Source organism: Oncorhynchus clarkii, chromosome 4 (assembly GCF_045791955.1).
Source record: "Oncorhynchus clarkii lewisi isolate Uvic-CL-2024 chromosome 4, UVic_Ocla_1.0, whole genome shotgun sequence".
Taxonomy (NCBI): domain Eukaryota; kingdom Metazoa; phylum Chordata; class Actinopteri; order Salmoniformes; family Salmonidae; genus Oncorhynchus; species Oncorhynchus clarkii.
In genome coordinates this window covers 66,682,914-66,700,715 of record NC_092150.1, presented here as the reverse complement: position 1 = coordinate 66,700,715, position 17,802 = coordinate 66,682,914, and the positions used below count along the sequence as shown (strand labels likewise).

At 44.5% G+C, this 17,802-nt stretch overlaps 1 protein-coding gene across 1 annotated transcript in view; it reads right to left on the bottom strand.

Moving 5' to 3' along the window:
* Positions 1–1,706, bottom strand: part of LOC139407129 (androgen-induced gene 1 protein-like) — a 62,876-nt gene extending 61,170 nt beyond the window's left edge. The window contains exon 1 of the mRNA XM_071150557.1: positions 1,479–1,706. Within this exon, the coding sequence (XP_071006658.1) occupies positions 1,479–1,619 (141 nt within the window). The 5' untranslated portion in view covers positions 1,620–1,706. The remainder of the gene's footprint in view (positions 1–1,478) is intronic.
* Between the last annotated feature and the right edge of the window lie 16,096 nt (positions 1,707–17,802).

Sequence of the window (17,802 nt, the reverse complement as noted above, 5' to 3'; positions counted from 1 at the left end):
GGTCTGGTTCGTTGCACAACAGCCTGCGAGCGAGTGGCATGTCTTATTGTGGATAGAGATTGTGCTGTGATGACATGTTTTTTGTTGTCTGTTCCAATAACTTCTATATATAGCAACCACTCTAACAGGTAAGATGACTCAATCATGATGAACATTTAGAATAAGAAATGCTTAAAGCAATTGTAATCCTTACCAATAACCAAACCAGTTATTCAAAAGGCCTGTACATACTGTAGCTGTTTCATGTCAAAGTCAATATATTTCCACCTCTGAGTCACTTCATGTTAGATTATTTTCGTCATGGCAATTTTGTATGAGCTAAAACAAGTATTCCCGAGAAGAAGAAAAAAAACATATTGATGCCAGAATGAGAGGATCAAATTATAATGGGAAGAGACATTGTACAATTTAATTACAGTAAATAGGAAGCAAAAAAGAGGAGCCAATTGAAGGACTATTCCTGGAATTTGCATATTGACTTCATATTGTCATTTTTCTTATTACTGTAGGATCACGATTAAAGATGGAATATTGAACGCACGAAAGTCTCTCTCTCTCTCTCACACACACACACACACACACACACACACACACACGCTCTCTCTCTCTCTCACAAACACATACTCTCTCACACACGCACGCACATACTTTGTTGTGTCAGGATTTATGACAGGCAAAATCAATAGCTGTTGTAATGCACAATAACAAAACATTTTATTGCTGTTATAGCATTTAACACTATTGCCATAAAAATAGTTCAGCAGTGGGCTTCTAATGTGGAAAACATGAGTCATTGGTAAAAAAATTGACTGGCCCAATAAAAGTGTGTGTGTGTGTGTGTGTGTGTGTGTGTGTGTGTGTGTGTGTGTGTGTGTGTGTGTGTGTGCAGTAGTAGTAAAGCTGAAAATTACAATTAATTTCAGAAAACAAAAGTACAACCGCTCAAACAAAAAAAAGACAAGCAAGACAGAAAGAGAGATAAAGAAAACATCCTGGGTGTTTCCATACAACATGTTTTACTACCCAAACCACATTCTGTTAAAATGACGGCTGTGTGATAATGTAACAGGGGAATAATTTGAGCTCGGGACCTTGTTATCTTAATAACATCATCTCGGTTACCCACGGGGCACGGCTGGCTGCTTAATTGTGATTCATGATATGATTACAATGTTGCAACAGAAGGCAAACCGTTTGCGCGCATCAGCAGCAGCCGAGAAGAGAGGGGCACTTTTTAGTGGGTGTGAGCTTTTTATGTCTAACACGTGCCCAAAAATGTGAGGAATCCGTATTAACGCTGGAAAAAACAAAACATATTGTAGCGGACATCATAATAAGACATATTAGGCCCGTTTCGCAACCGAGGGTGGGCGGTATCAACAACTGGAGGTAGGTCACTGACCGTCTGTAGCATACCATACTATGACGTGCTACCATTTCTGACCAGGAGCCGTTCTAGAGAACAATATTACACTTACCAGGTCTATGAATGTTAAAAACTTCCAGCTACCGCCGTATGTTTGATGCGCGGGCATGTCAATGGCTTTATAATTGCAGAGGATGGAGAAATAGGACAGGAGGATGGCTACCCTTAGCACCTGAGATGGGATGAGCGCCATGTTTTTTTCCCCTGTTTCCTTGTCTCGTCTCCTGCTTTATCCTCCTGACAGAGCGACGCTGCTATGGGTCTCGCACAGAGCATGGGGGTCGTTGCCTCGGAGAAGGGATGCAGACAGAGAGGAGGGTGCGTACGAGTTGTGCGCGCAGAGAGTGAGGGAAGGGAGGAGGGAGGAGGGGTGTTGCCATAGAAACAGAGACCTCAGCCTCTCATAGATGAGGAGAGGCCAGACCACCGCGTGATGCTCTGCATGCATAAAGAGGCTTCTTCAATGATGTCTTCATAGCCTAGTGAATGGTGTAGGCTAGCTAAGATGTGTACAATAATATTTTAACCAGAAATGTATTTTTTATTTGGGGGGTTAGTTTTAAGCAATAGAAGGCCTACCAGAATGTGGCAACACACAAAATCACCATTTATGACCTGACACCAGACTTCTTGAATAAGAAACAATATATTTCTTCTGACATAAATTTAGTTTCAGAACAGAGACAGTTACAGCTTTATGTTTGTAGTTCCAGCGGAGACATTCTAATACATTATACTTTGGCAGAGAGTTTACTATCACTAGAAGCGTTTTACAACTTTACTGTGGTCTCTAGGACACAACGCAACTCTCCTTCCATGGCCTTCAACTGCTCTTAAATGCAAGTAAAACTAAATGCATGCTAATCTAGAATCGGCTTCCTATTATGCAACAAAGCATCCTTCACTCATGCTGCCAAACATACCCTCGTAAAACTAACTATCCTACCGATCCTTGACTTCGGCAATCATTTACAAAATAGCCTCCAACACTCAACTCAGCAAATTGGATGCAGTCTATCACAGTGGTATCCGTTTTGTCACCAAAGCCCCGTATACTGCTCTCATTGGCTGGCCCTCGCTACATATTCGTCGCCAAACCCACTGGCTCCAGGTCATCTATAAGTCTTTGCTAAGTAAAGCCCCGCCTTATCTCAGCTCACTGGTCACCATAGCAGCACCCACCCGTAGCACGCGCTCCAGCAGGTATATTTCACTGGTCACCCCCAAAGCCAATTCCTCTTTTGGCCGCCTTTCCTTCCAGTTCTCTGCTGTCAATGACTGGAACAAACTGCAAAAATCCCTGAAGCTGGAGACTCATATCTCCCTCACTAACTTTAAGCACCAGCTGTCAGAGCAGCTCACAGATCACTGCACCTGAACATAGCCCATCTGTAAATAGCTCATCCAACTACCTCATCCCCATACTGTTATTTATTTTATTTATTTTGCTTCTTTGCACCCCAGTATCTCTACTTGCACAATCATATTCTGCACATACAGTGCCTTGCGAAAGTATTCGGCCCCCTTGAACTTTGCGACCTTTTGCCACATTTCAGGCTTCAAACATAAAGATATAAAACTGTATTTTTTTGTGAAGAATCAACAACAAGTGGGACACAATCATGAAGTGGAACGACATTTGTTGGATATTTCAAACTTTTTTAACAAATCAAAAACTGAAAAATTGGGCGTGCAAAATTATTCAGCCCCCTTAAGTTAATACTTTGTAGCGCCACCTTTTTCTGCGATTACAGCTGTAAGTCGCTTGGGGTATGTCTCTATCAGTTTTGCCACCACCATGTTTGACAGTGGGGATGGTGTGTTCAGGGTGATGAGCTGTGTTGCTTTTACGCCAAACATAACGTTTTGCATTGTTGCCAAAAAGTTCAATTTTGGTTTCATCTGACCAGAGCACCTTCTTCCACATGTTTGGTGTGTCTCCCAGGTGGCTTGTGGCAAACTTTAAACAACACTTTTTATGGATATCTTTAAGAAATGGCTTTCTTCTTGCCACTCTTCCATAAAGGCCAGATTTGTGCAATATACGACTGATTGTTGTCCTATGGACAGAGTCTCCCACCTCAGCTGTAGATCTCTGCAGTTCATCCAGAGTGATCATGGGCCTCTTGGCTGCATCTCTGATCAGTCTTCTCCTTGTATGAGCTGAAAGTTTAGAGGGACGGCCAGGTCTTGGTAGATTTGCAGTGGTCTGATACTCCTTCCATTTCAATATTATCGCTTGCACAGTGCTCCTTGGGATGTTTAAAGCTTGGGAAATCTTTTTGTATCCAAATCCGGCTTTAAACTTCTTCACAACAGTATCTCGGACCTGCCTGGTGTGTTCCTTGTTCTTCATGATGCTCTCTGCGCTTTTAACGGACCTCTGAGACTATCACAGTGCAGGTGCATTTATACGGAGACTTGATTACACACAGGTGGATTGTATTTATCATCATTAGTCATTTAGGTCAACATTGGATCATTCAGAGATCCTCACTGAACTTCTGGAGAGAGTTTGCTGCACTGAAAGTAAAGGGGCTGAATAATTTTGCACGCCCAAATTTTCAGTTTTTGATTTGTTAAAAAAGTTTGAAATATCCAATAAATGTCGTTCCACTTCATGATTGTGTCCCACTTGTTGTTGATTCTTCACAAAAAAATACAGTTTTATATCTTTATGTTTGAAGCCTGAAATGTGGCAAAAGGTCGCAAAGTTCAAGGGGGCCGAATACTTTCGCAAGGCACTGTATATCACCTGTGTTTAATTGCTATGTTGTAATTACTTTGCCACTACGGCTTATTTATTGCCTTACCTCCCTTATCCTACCTTATTTGCACCCACTGTATATAGACTTTTTCTATTGTATTATTGACTGTATGTTTGTTTATTCCATGTGTAACTCTGTGTTGTTTGTGTTGCACTGCTTTGCTTTATCTTGGCCAGGTCGCAGTTGTAAATGAGAACTTGTTCTCAACTAGCCTACCTGGTTAAATAAAGGTGAAATAAAAAAACTTAAAATGGTGTTCAGATTATATCTGTTTACAACTTTACTGGCAGTCTTCGGGATCCCAAGGCTCTTTATAAGTTTGATATTTGTGTTATACATACCGTCAGCGAGTTCTTATCTTTAATTGATGCTGTAAAACTACAGTACTTTAACCAAAGCAAAACACCATTTTGGGAGTGATGGAATCACCTGAGGAGGAACATCAAAGTGCTGCATGGATCTGTAAAGCTAAGAGAATAGGCCTGGGAACTATCAGGAGTGAATCAAGTGCATCAGATTAGACACCATTCTGGAACAGAAACACACCCAGGTTATTTCTCACTGACACGTTCATTGCGTCATACAGTATTACTGTAATCTATAATTGCCAGCTCCAGTCTCTAAGCTTTTTGAGCGATGTCAGGCGGCGGCAGACTAACTCTCCCCCCTGTTAAAATCAGTTTTATGTTGCGATAAGGCAGCCAAAGAGGTTTATTCTGTAAAAATCCCTGACTGGAGGCAGACAAATGGTTTCCAATCCCAGCTATTAAGAGGATAGAAAGCTGGGGATTACAGGTTCTGGCCTCGGTCCCTCCCAAAGTTAGCACAAGATTTGAAGGCTGACGAAGGGACTTGGGCAGGCAGAGATGGTATGGATGGGCTATCCTGGTATAACCCTAGTATAACCCTAGTGAGAGGCTTTGTGGGTATGCATTTGAGTCCTGCCTCATTCAGCAACGCAAAAGCTCCCAACTACCATAAATGCACAATTTCTACATTTTTGTTCCAGTACACTGAGTTACTCACACACATTCTGTCAGGTACATTCACTTCATGTAGAGTGTAGAACATTTTCTGAATTGCTCTGCAAGTGTTCTTGGCCTGCTGCAGAGTTGCAGGGGTCTGCTGGAGTGCAGACTCTTGACGGTTTGTGGTTAGCTGTTGGGTGTTTGCTTGAGAGTTTCCAGTGTCACTGTCTGCCTAAAGTGGGAGAACTGATTCACAGCAAGCTATTTCACACTCATCCAGCTTGCTGTGCACTCTCAGTACACTCGGTGGCTACAGTAGAAAATCAGCCTGCTCTTCACTGTGACGTATTGGCTAGTGAGAGGCTTGTGTAGCCTGTGCTGGGTGAACACAGCATGGGCTCCCTCCCTCTCAGGCTTGGATAGGATCTAGTGTAACCATTGGCATTTAAAGAAGTGGAACACTTCTGAGGAGTATTTTATGTTGGGCCTATAAAGGCCAGTGGGTTTAGCACAGACCAGTCAAGACTCCAAACTGTCCATCACATCCACATACTGTGGCCTTTCTATCATCCAGTTATTTCTCCTTGAATATGTTTTTCATTCTATGTTGACTGTAGATACCCAACCCACACGCGACATGAAACAGACTGGGATTACGCCATAGGTGTTGTGCAGCCTAAATGTGGCTGTCACAAATTCCCGTCGGGTTAACTGGGAGTTTCAGTCCTTAATCCACTCAACGTCTGTCCTCGTCCAAGCATCCGTCTTTAATGACTCCCCCTTGTCGCCGATAAATCTCCTCAAACAACACATGATAGGGTGTCCCTCTCACCCGAGTCCTCTTTCAGAAGATGGACACTTATCCCCCACTAGTTTAGCTGTATATGTAAGGTCAGGTTAATTATCTGGCAGCCAGGGTAAGGCTGCATCTTGACTGACGCTACAGCACATTAACCCTCCTCTCTTCTCCCACTATTTCACACAGATTTCAACACACACTTATAACATGCGAGAGACTGAGCTCTCTCTGTGAGCTGGCAGGCTGGCTAGCAGGCACGTCATGGCGAGGGCCTAGAAATAGGCCACCAAGCCTCATTAAGGCCCTAAATTCGTTTGCCTCGGTATAATGCCCATATACAAATGCTGGCATCCATGGGCCTGGGTGTTTGTGTCTGTTTGCAAACATCAAAGTCTGGCCAATCAATCTAATGAGGAGAATGAGGACACGCATCTGTTGTCTCTCGCCTCTCTCTTACCATTGTCCTCATTTCTGCAATTAGATGTCCCCATGCTAAAACCGCTGCTTTAATCCAGATTAGTAATGACAAATATTTATTTATCTATCTATTTAGCCGGGGGAAAATGCTTCCGGATTTAAACATCGGTGGCTTACATAATAACACATCTGGCAGTTAGCTGAGGAAACATGGGTGATAAGCTAGTCATCTAAGTGGAGTGGCTATAGTCCAGCCCAACGGGAAGCGTCTTCCATGTGGACTTGCTACACTGTTTGTTGGTTTATTACGGCATTACAATCCTGTAGGGTGGTAAGTGCTTTTTGATTTTGAGAGGGATTATGTTTTTTTATGGTTTTATCTATTGACTTTGATCATGGCTTTCATCTCTGCCTGTTTGTATTTTGCAACCTTTAGTGATATTAGTATCACTAACCTTGTGGCGGATTAGTGTTAAAGAGCACTGCCAAGGGTCTCCCTGCCTGCCTCGTGTTCTGATTAGAATGGATCATTTGATTAGATAAAGATGACATGAGACGAACGGCAGAGCAGAACCGCTAATTGTCCCAAAGCCTCTGACTAGCCTGGATGGGAGTGTTGCATGTTGTACATACTTCTGTCTACTTTCAGCATTGTTCTGATGACTGTGTTTAAAGGATGTGGCTTCTAAAGAAAGCTCACTGTATCGTATTCCTGGACCCATAGTTTTGCCACAATTTCCATGTTTATTTGTTTCTTTACAGAAGAATGTCAATGACCCCAGAGGAAAGGGTCTCAGCCATGTACCTGTTGTGGAGAATGGAGAGAGGCAACGACAGAGGACCGTGTCTATAGGCCAGGCTTTTGATGGTGATGTGTGAAGAGGCCGTAGGCTGCCGTTAGGAAGGTAAACGCGTGTTTGCGCACGACAATGGCTGAGAACACAAGAGCACCACAAAAAGAAAGTGTTGTTTGTACAAACACCAGGCAGTGAAAGCTTCAGAGACAAGCAAACAAAGGTGGCACGTATAATGTGCCACAAAGACACACTGACAGTTGAGGGTTGAATGGAAATAGCATTCTCATAACCTGCCTGTGACATCAAACCTTCTAGCGCGTGTGTCTGTATGACGACAGAAGCGTATCTGATTATCGAGCGATGCTGGACTGGGCTGGTTCTTTATCTGTTCAATTACTCGGCTGGGTTGTATGGCCTAATAGCCGCAACATCCTAATTTTAGCACGGCAAAGTTCCTAATAAAACCGGGGAATTGATCAAATGGAAAGAGAGATCACTCTGAGGGAAATATTATTCACAGCGACAGGGTGCATTTTGTCTGTCAAAATGCACTCTACAACCACGATATGACATTATAGCACGTTTACAAATTCCACCTGGATAATACAGGAAGAGGTCTCGTGAGCTAAATGTACACTGGTCACTGTTACTGGTTAAGAGCAGTCATCGCTGCCACCCGGAAGGGTCGACGGCAGTGCACACAACTTTACTATGCATAGATCAAAACCTTGCGGTATCATGCTTTACATGCTCACTGAGAGGATTGCAACGACGGGTGCCATGTTCAATTATTTTGTTTAGTATAAATCACAGAAATGACCTAAGTGGGTCCTATTGCCTAGACTGTTCTGGTTTCATAGCAGCCTGAACTGAAGCTCATAAACCATATGTGAAAAAACTGGTTAAAACCAGATATGAGAATATCTAATATTCACACTGTTCCTATAGAGCTGAAGGGTGTTTAACACCGTGTAGTGACAGACTATATATTATAATAAACTCAGTGTGTTGCAAATTGAGGTTAAACAATCCTAAATAGAAGGGGGGAAACTCTGACCAGGAACTATTTGACAGGAAAGGGAAATAATAGCAGGATCAGTGGCTGTGTACAGAGGCCTGTAATTGGGAGAATATTTTGACCCCGCTGAGCCCAGGAAAGCAGAACAAGCTGTCAAATGTGTGCCAAGTCCTGGGTGGAAAGCATCCCTCTGCCAGGCTGCAATTTCTTACCACTTTCTGTCAGTTTCCAACTTCAAACACACAAACATAGTCCCAGGGGTTTAAGAGGTGCTTGCAATAGCCCAGCTTTTTATCTCCCGCAAATGTTCCACTGTGGAAAACTTTGCGTCGGCACAAGAGCCCCAGTGTCCTGAGGTCGTGAAAAGCGAGATGTACCTAATTTCCGAGGAATAGGGGGTACACTGGCTCCCAGAACAGAAGCGGTGCCTCTGACCTCAGAACCTTGATGGGTACGTCAAATCTTCCCCCACTCAAACAAACAACGAGTATCGTCAAAAGTATAGAGTTTGATTAATAGGCCCGTTGATTCTTGGAGCGCTAGAACTTTCGGACCAGAAGTGAACAGCTATCAACCTCCAGCAAATTATGAGTCAATTTATTGTTTTATTTCCGGCGTTTTAAGTCGCGTCAGTAGAAATCAGGTCAGGCATACTTACACTGTTTGGGATTGCTCTAGTAACACATACTCTGTACCTCTTTTGAACTGAAGTCTACTGGAACTCTGTCATAGTCAGTATTCTAGTTGACCACCAGGGGTCTTTGTTTAGCTCCGTCTGGTACCATAGGGAAGAGAATACAGCTCCTCAGCTGAGAAGCTTTCAACAGGCTTTATATCAAACTACATAGAAATGTAGAGCACTCTCTTAAGTGTCATTACATGACTTAACACAATGAGGCACCGCCATACAACCAATAGGGTTGAATAAACAAACGTGTCAGACTCTTGGTAACATAGGTACAGTATTACCCCATTCGATAACAACAACTGTGGTAAGGGAAACTAAGTATGATGGGAATTAAATATTTCTCATATCTGTATGTGTCTGTCCTATCAGTGAGAAATTATGTGCCTACGTGCCTGTCACAGGTATGTCTGATGAAGCCTGGGTTGTTTGATCACCCGTCCGCTTGGCGCAGTTTTTACTGGCTGTTTTACAGCCTTGGCGCGGGAGATGAAAGCAGCTCTTCGTTGAGGATTCACCGGTGGATGCCTGTCATGCTGCGTTAGCTCCCTGCCTCATCACTCACACAAACGGACCTTTGTCATGTGTAACACATACATTTCCTTATGTCATTTCCTGGCAGCAAGAGAGAGAGGCGCTGACGCTGGGTTTCCAGTGAGTGGCGCAGTGCTAAGTGTTAGGGTTAATCAGAGGAGCTGAAGGCTGCACAATAGCAGAAGATTAGTGCTGGGTACAAATAGGTGTGGAGCCTGACAGGGGAGCGGCTATGCCAAGTGGGTAAGCACCGGCAATCCATCAGCTGTCAAGGCCTCATTGTCTCCCAGAGGCACTGGTTACAGCCATGGGACGTGCCTGAGGGGGGGAGAGAGTGTGTGTGTGCGTGCACGTGTGTGTGTGTATTACTCAGGCAGGATATGGGCTCCAGAGACTGTGTGCTTCAGGAAGTGGACTGTCTGATGACTGTGTACAAAATGCTGTGTTTGGACAGGCCTTCAATGGACAAGCTGTGACTTGGCTGTGTTCTGTCTCGGCCATTAGACAATGACAAAGCCTTTCTAGGGGCTTGTCTCAGGGTCTATCTGAGAAGGGATCAGTTGACAATAAGCATTATGTGTAGGAGCTCAAAGTACTGCATGTCAGGGATTCTCAAACCTTTTGAGTCCGGGGACCCCTTCATCCAGGACCCCCTCATAATTAGAACACAAGGCATGTGCGATGAAAATAGCCTACAGGAATTTTCACTATGACGTCTACAGTACATGGCTGGAGTCTCGAACCCGGGGAAAGAACAGTTCAAAGGCCCACCATCTGAGAGAACATTTTGCAGTTTTGAAGCCAATTTCCTGCAATTCTACACATTTTGCCTTGTGGCAAAGAGACAAACTTAGTCGTTTTAAAGCTAAAATTACATTGCATTTATGTTAAAAAAGAAGTGGCAGTTAGCCTAGCGGTTAAGAGCATTGGGCCAATAACTGAAACGTTGCTGGTTCGAATCCCGAGACAACTCTGTGAAAAATCATCCGATGTGCCCTTGAGCAAGGAACTTAACCCTAATTACTCCTGTTGCTAAATGACTAAAATGTAAATATAAAAATAGAAATAGGGGAATAATAAAATGTAAAATTGGTGGTGGAGTACTGTGTGATACCAATATCCCTGTGAGCCTGTAGATGGATAATATGACATTGTATTACACACTTTAAACGTATTCCAGAGATCAATTGGACAAAAGTTGTTTAATCGGGTTAGTAATATTCATTATAAAAATTACATGTAAAAATAAATCAAAATATCCCTCCGCTGACCCCACTTTGAGAACCCCTGCTGCATGTTACAGTAAAATAGTATCATCATTTGATGTGGTAATGGATCATAAACATGGATTTACAACTGAACATAATATTAAACATTCATAATAGGATCAGTCACCCTGTTGCAACAACATAGTTTGATTTACAGTGTGAAACAACTAGTAGCACCTGCTTGGCTCATGGCCCATTATGTTTCAGTGACTAAGTCAGAGTACAAAAAACTTGATCTGTGGGAATACCCTCAGGTGTCCTTGGATTAATAAGTCAAAATGTTAGACTCATGCAGATACTCGTACCAGCAGCCCTGATTTCACCATCTAGGAACACTGTGCCAATGATGCAAGATAACCCAGCAGAGAGATGCTGTTCTAACATGTCGTTTGAGGTCAAGAGCACAGGTTCTCTCTCTTGCTTCTCAAGAGGAAAAATAGCTTCTGTAAGTGGGTGCAGTAGCCAACCATGATCTTTTTTTGAATAACTGCATATGATTGTGTTATAAACATGATTACAAACACAGTCATGCATGCTAGGAGAGACTGAAAAGATTTGGCATGGGTCCTCAGATCCTCAAAAAGTTCTACAGCTGCACCATCGCCTGGTTGTATCACCGCCTGGTATGGCAACTGCTCGGCCTCCGACCGCAAGGCACTACAGAGGGTAGTGCGTACAGTCTAGTACATCACCGGGGCCAAGCATCCTGCCATCCAGGAGCTCTATACCAGGCGGTATCAGAGGAAGGCCCTAAAAAGTGTCAAAGACACCAGTCACCCTAGTCATAGACTGTTTTCTCTGCTACCACACGGCTAGCAGTACCGGAGCACCAAGTCTAGGTCCAAAAGGCTTCTTAACAGCTTCTACCCCCAAGCCAAAATACCCCTGAACAGCTAATCAACCCTAAGCTACCCCCCCCCCCCCCCCCCCCCATTCTAGGAAAGGCAGCTCTCTGTTTATTTTCTATGCGTAGTCACTTTAACTATACCTACATGTACATATTACCTTGACTAACCGGTACCCCCTGTATAGGGCCTTGCTACTGTTATTTTACTGCTGCTCTTTAATTATGTGCTACTTATTTTTTTACTTAACACATTTTTACTCAACCAACGATGCAGTTTTAAGAAAAATAAGTGTTAAGGGCTTGTAAGTAAGCATTTCACTGTAAGGTCTACCTACACCTGTTGTATTCGGCACATGTGACATATAATATTTGATTTGATTTGAGATACACTATATATACCAAAGTACAGTATGTGGAAACCCCTTCAAATGAGTGGATTCGGCTATTTCAGCCAAACCCGTTGCTGACAGGTGTATAATATCGAGCACACAGCCATGCAATCTCCATAGACAAACATTGGCAGTAGAATGGCCCGTACTGAAGAGCTCAGTGACTTTCAACGTGAAACCGTCATATAGGCTGCCATCTTTCCAACAAGTCAGTTCGTCAAATTTCTGCCCTGCTAGAACTGCCCCGGTCAAATGTAAGTGCTGTTATTGTGAAATGGAAACATCTAAGAGCAACAATGGCTCAGCCGCAAAGTGGTAGGCCACACAAGCTCACAGAACAGGACCACCGAGTGCTGAAGCGCTTGGCACTTAAAAATTGTCTGTCCTCGGTTGCAACACTCACTACCAAGTTCCAAACAGCCTCTGGAAGCAACGTCAGCACAATAATGTATGCAAATGCAAATGTAGAAGAGTGGGAAGGTAAGGCAATAAATAGGCCATAGAAGCAAAATAATTATAATTACAATTTAGCAACAAACACTGGAGTGATAGATGTGCAGATGATAATGTGCAAGTAGAGATACTGGGGTGCAAAAGAGCAAGAGGGTAAGTAATAATATGGGGATGTGTCACGTTCTGACCTTTATTTCCTTTGTTTTGTCATTATTTAGTATGGTCAGGGCGTGAGTTGGGGTGGGCAGTCTATGTTTCTTTTTCTATGATTTGGGGATTTCTATGTTTCGGCCTAGTATGGTTCTCAATCAGAGGCAGGTGTCATTAGTTGTCTCTGATTGAGAATCATACTTTGTGTAGCCTGGGTTTCACTGTTTGTTTGTGGGTGATTGTCTATGTCTAGTTGCATGTTAGCACTATGTTTCATTAGCAGTCACGTTCGTTTGTTGTTTTGTTAGCTTGTTCAGTTTACGTCGTGTTATTCGTCATTCAATAAAAGGAATGCATTCATACCACGCTGCGCTTTGGTCCGCCTTTCCATCCCAGGAAGAAAGCCGTGACAGAATCACCCACCACAACAGGACCAAGCGGCGTGGTGACAGGCAGCCGCAGCAGCGCAAGGAGGATTGGACATGGGAGGACGTTTTGGACGGCAAGGGTTGCTACACATGGGAGGAGATCCTGGCGGGAAAGGATCGCCTCCCATGGGAACAGGTGGAGGCAGCTAGGAGAGCAGAGGCAGCCGGAGAGAGGAACCGGCGATACGAGGGAACACAGCTGGCAAGGAAGCCCGAGAGGCAGCCCCAAAAATGTATTGGGGGGGGGGGGGGGGGGGGGAAACAGGAAGTATGGCAAAGCCAGGTAGGAGACCTGCGCCAACTTCCTGTGCTTACCGGAGGGCGAGAGAGACCGGGCAGGCACCGGGTTATGCGGTGGAGCGCACGGTGTCCCCAGTGCGAGTGCATAGCCCGATGTACCGAGCCGGCTCTACGCATTTGGTCTCCAGTGCGTCTCCTTGGGCCGGCATACATGGCACCAGCCTTACGCATGGTGTCCCTGGTCGCCTGCACAGACAGCCCAGTGAGGACTATTCCACCTCGCCTCACTGGCAGGGCGACCGGGAGCATTCAACCAGGTAAGGTTGGGCAGGCTCGGTGCTCAAGAGCTCCAGTGCGCCTGCACGGTCCGGTCTATCCAGGACCACCTCCCCGCACCAGGCTTCCTGTGCGTGTCCTCGGCCCAGTACCACCAGTGCCGGCACCACGCTCCAGGCCCACAGTGCGCTTCCTCTGTCCAGCGCTGCCAGAGCATTCTTCCTCTCCAGCGCTGCCGGAGTCTCCTGCCTGTCCGGCGACCTTTATTTCCTTTGTTTTGTCATTATTTAGTATGGTCAGGGCGTGAGTTGGGGTGGGCAGTCTATGTTTATTTTTCTATGATTTGGGGATTTCTATGTTTCGGCCTAGTATGGTTCTCAATCAGAGGCAGGTGTCATTAGTTGTCTCTGATTGAGAATCATACTTAGGTAGCCTGGGTTTCACTGTTTGTTTGTGGGTGATTGTCTATGTCTAGTTGCATGTTAGCACTATGTTTCATTAGCAGTCACGTTCGTTTGTTGTTTTGTTAGCTTGTTCAGTTTACATCGTGTTTTTCGTCATTCAATAAAAGGAATGCATTCATACCACGCTGCGCTTTGGTTCGCTTCATGCGACGATCATGACAGGATGAGATAGTTGGGTGTGCTATTTACAGATTGTCTGTGTACAGGTACAGTAAGCTGCTCTGACAAAGTTAGTGGGAGAAATAAGTCTCCAGCTTCAGTGATTTTTGCAATTTGTTCCAGTCATTGGCAGCAGAGAACTGGAAGGAAAGGCAGCCAAAGGAAGTGTTGGCTTTGGGGATGACCAGTGAAATATACCTGCTGGAGCGCGTGCTACTGGTGGGTGTTGCTATGGTGACCAGTGAGATGAGATAAGGCAAGGCTTTACTTAGCAAAGACTTGGAGCCAGTGGGTTTGGCGACAAATATGTAGTGAGGGCCAGCCAACGAGAGCATACAGGTCGCAGTGGTGGGTAGTATATGGGGCTTTAGTGACAAACCGGATGGCAATGTGATATAATACATCCAGTTTGCTGAGTAGAGTGTTGGAGGCTATTTTGTAAATGACATTGCCGAAGTCCAGGATCGGTAGGATAGTCAGTTTTACGAGGGTATGTTTGGCAGCATGAGTGAAGGAGGCTTTGTTGCGAAATAGGAAGCCGATTCTAGATTTAATTTTGGATTGGAGATGCTTAATGTGAGTCTGGAAGGAGAGTTTACAGTCTAACCAAACACCTAGGTATTTGTAGTTGTCCACATAAGTCAGAACCTTCCAGAGTAGTGATGCTAGTCAGGCGGGAGGGTACGGGTAGCAAACAGTTGAAGAGCATGCACTTAGTTTTACTAGTATTTAAGAGTAGTTGGAGGCCACGGAAGGAGTGTTGTATGGTGTTGAAGCTCGTTTGGAGGTTTGTTAGCACAGTGTCTAAAGAAGGGCCAGATGTATACAGAAGGGTGTTGTCTGCGTAGAGGTGGATCAGAGAATCACCAGCAGCAAGAGCAACATCATTGATATATACAGAGAAAAGAGTCGGCCCGAGAATTGATCCCTGTGGCACCCCCATAGAGACTGCAAGAGGTCCGGACAACAGATCCTCCGATTTGACACACTGAACTCTATCTGAGACGTAGTTGATGAACCAGGCAAGGCAGTCATTTGAGAAGCCATGGCTATTGTGTCTGCCGATAAGAATGCGGTGATTGACAGAGTCAAAATCCTTGACCAGGTCGATGAAGATGACTGCACAGTACTGTCTTTTATTGATGGCGGTTATGATATTGTTTAGGACCTTCAGCATGGCTGAGGTGCATCCTCAGGGGGGCTTGGGCATGTTGCTGCAGGGGGTGCTGAAATGTTGGCCTGGGTAGAGGTAGCCAGGTGGAAAGCATGACCAGCCGTATATTTTTTTTTCTTGAAATGATCGATTATCATAGATTTGTCAGTTGTGATAGTGTTTCCTAGCCTCAGTGCAGTGGCAGCTGGGAGTAGGTGCTCTTATTCTCCTTGGACTGTCCCAAAACCTTTTGGAATTAGTGCTACAGGATGCAAATTTCTGTTTGAAAAAGCTAGCCTTAGCTTTCCTAACTGACTGAGTATATTGCTTCCTGACTTCCCTGAAAGGTTGCATATCGCAGGGGCAATTTGATGCTCATGCAGAACGCCACAGGATGTTTTTGTGCTGGTCAAGGGCAGTCAAGTCTGGGGTGAACCAAGGGCTATATCTGTTCTTAGTTCTACATGCTTATTTAAGATGGTCAGGAAAGCACTTTTGAAGAGCAACCAGGCTCTTCAAAAATAGACGATCTGACTGCTACACCATTTTGGAACTCAAAAGCTTGCCGCCATTGGACTCTGGAGCAGTGGAAACGTCACAATTCACCATCTGGCAGTCCAACAGACGAATCTGGATTTGGCAGATGCCAGGAGAATGCTACGTGTGTGCCAACTGTAAAGTTTGGTGGAGGAGGAATAATGGTCTTGGGCTGTTTTTCATGGTTCAGGCTAGGCACGAACATTACAGCATACATTCTAGACGATTCCATGCTTCCAACTTTGTGGCAACAGTTTGGGGAAGGCACTTTCCTGTTTCAGCATGATAATACCCTCTGCACAAAGCGAGGTCCAAACATAAATGGTTTGTCGGGATCGGTGTGAAGAACTTAACTGGTCTGCACAGAGCCCTGACCTCAACCCCATCTAACACCTTTGGGATGAATTGGAATGCCAACTGCGAGCCAAGACTAATCGTCCAACATCAGTGCCCGACTTCACTAATACTCTTGTGGCTGAATGGAAGCAAGTTCCTGCAGCAATGTTCCAACATCTAGTGGAAAGCCTTCCCAGAAGAGTGGAGGCTGTTATAGCAGCAATGCCCATGATTTTGGAATGATGATGTTTGATGAGCAGGTGTCCACATACTTTTGGTCATGTTGTGTAGGTTAAGGTGGTTTAGTAGCAATGTTGGATATCTTTAAAATGTTATGTTGGATAACGTTTAGCTTTTTTTTAATGTATCCTTTATTTATGCACGTGTCCCATTCAAGTATAGGTATCTCTTACCAGGGAGCCCTTGCGGAAGTATGACAATATAACTCCAAGAAGTCCAGCCATGATTTAAAGACATCAGTTAGTTTAGGGCCATGGGAGCTGTTCTCCCTTGTGAATGGCTTTCTTAGAGATTAGAGAGAGGAGGTATCCATGGTGTTTCCATGGGGACTCCCAGGTCATAGCTGATCTGATGTGACCATCAGCTACCAGAGACAGTAAGCCACTCATGTTCTAGCTGATAATCCACTTAACTCTACACTGAGTGTACAAAACACCTTCCTAATATTGAGTTGCACCACCTTTTGCCCTCAGAACAGTCTCAATTCGTCAGGGTATGGACTCTCTACAAGGTGTCAAAAGCATTCCACAGGGATGCTGGCTCATGTTGACCTAAATGCTTCCCACAGTTGTCAAGTTGACTGGATGTCCTTGGGTGGAGGACCATTCTTTATACACACAGGAAACTGTTGAGCGTGAAAAAAACTGCAGCTTTGCAGTTCTTGACACACTCAAACCGGTGTGCCTGGCACCTACTACACTGAGTACACAAGACAGGCGCACCGGTTTGAGTGTGTCAAGAACTGCAATGCTGCAGTGTTTTTCACGCTCAACAGTTTCCTGTGTGTATCAAAGGCACCTAAATCATTTGTGTTGCCCATTCACCCTCTGAATGGCTGTTAGGAGTGTGTATTGTAGGTGAAGTCAGTTGCAGGAGAGCAGAGTATAGTGAACAGGCGCACTATTTATTCCGGTCCAAAATGACAGCACAAAGTAACATAGAATGTGCCCAAACACGGAACATAGACAAAAAGTGATGCGCGTAACAATATCCACAATTCCAAAATACACGTAACACAAACAATCTTACACAAAGACATGATGGGGAACAGAGGAATAAATACATATGGATTGATTGGGGAATGAAAACCAGGTGTGCAGGGAACAAGACAAAACAAATGGATACATGAAAAATGGAGCGCGATGGCTAGAAAGCCAGTGACGCCGACCGCCGTACGCCGCCCAAACAAGGAGAGGAGCCGACTTCGGCGGAAGTCGTGACAATGGCACACATACACAATCCATGTCTCAATTGTTTCAAGGTGTCTAAAAATCCTTCTTTAACCTGTCTCCTCCCCTTCATCTACACTGATTTGATGTGGATTTAACAAGTGACATCAATAAGGGATCATGTCTTTCACCTCGATTCACCTGGTCAGTCTGTGTCATGGAAAGAGCAAAAGAGTGTTCTTAATGTTTTGTACGCTCCGTGTATATACATACAATGCACA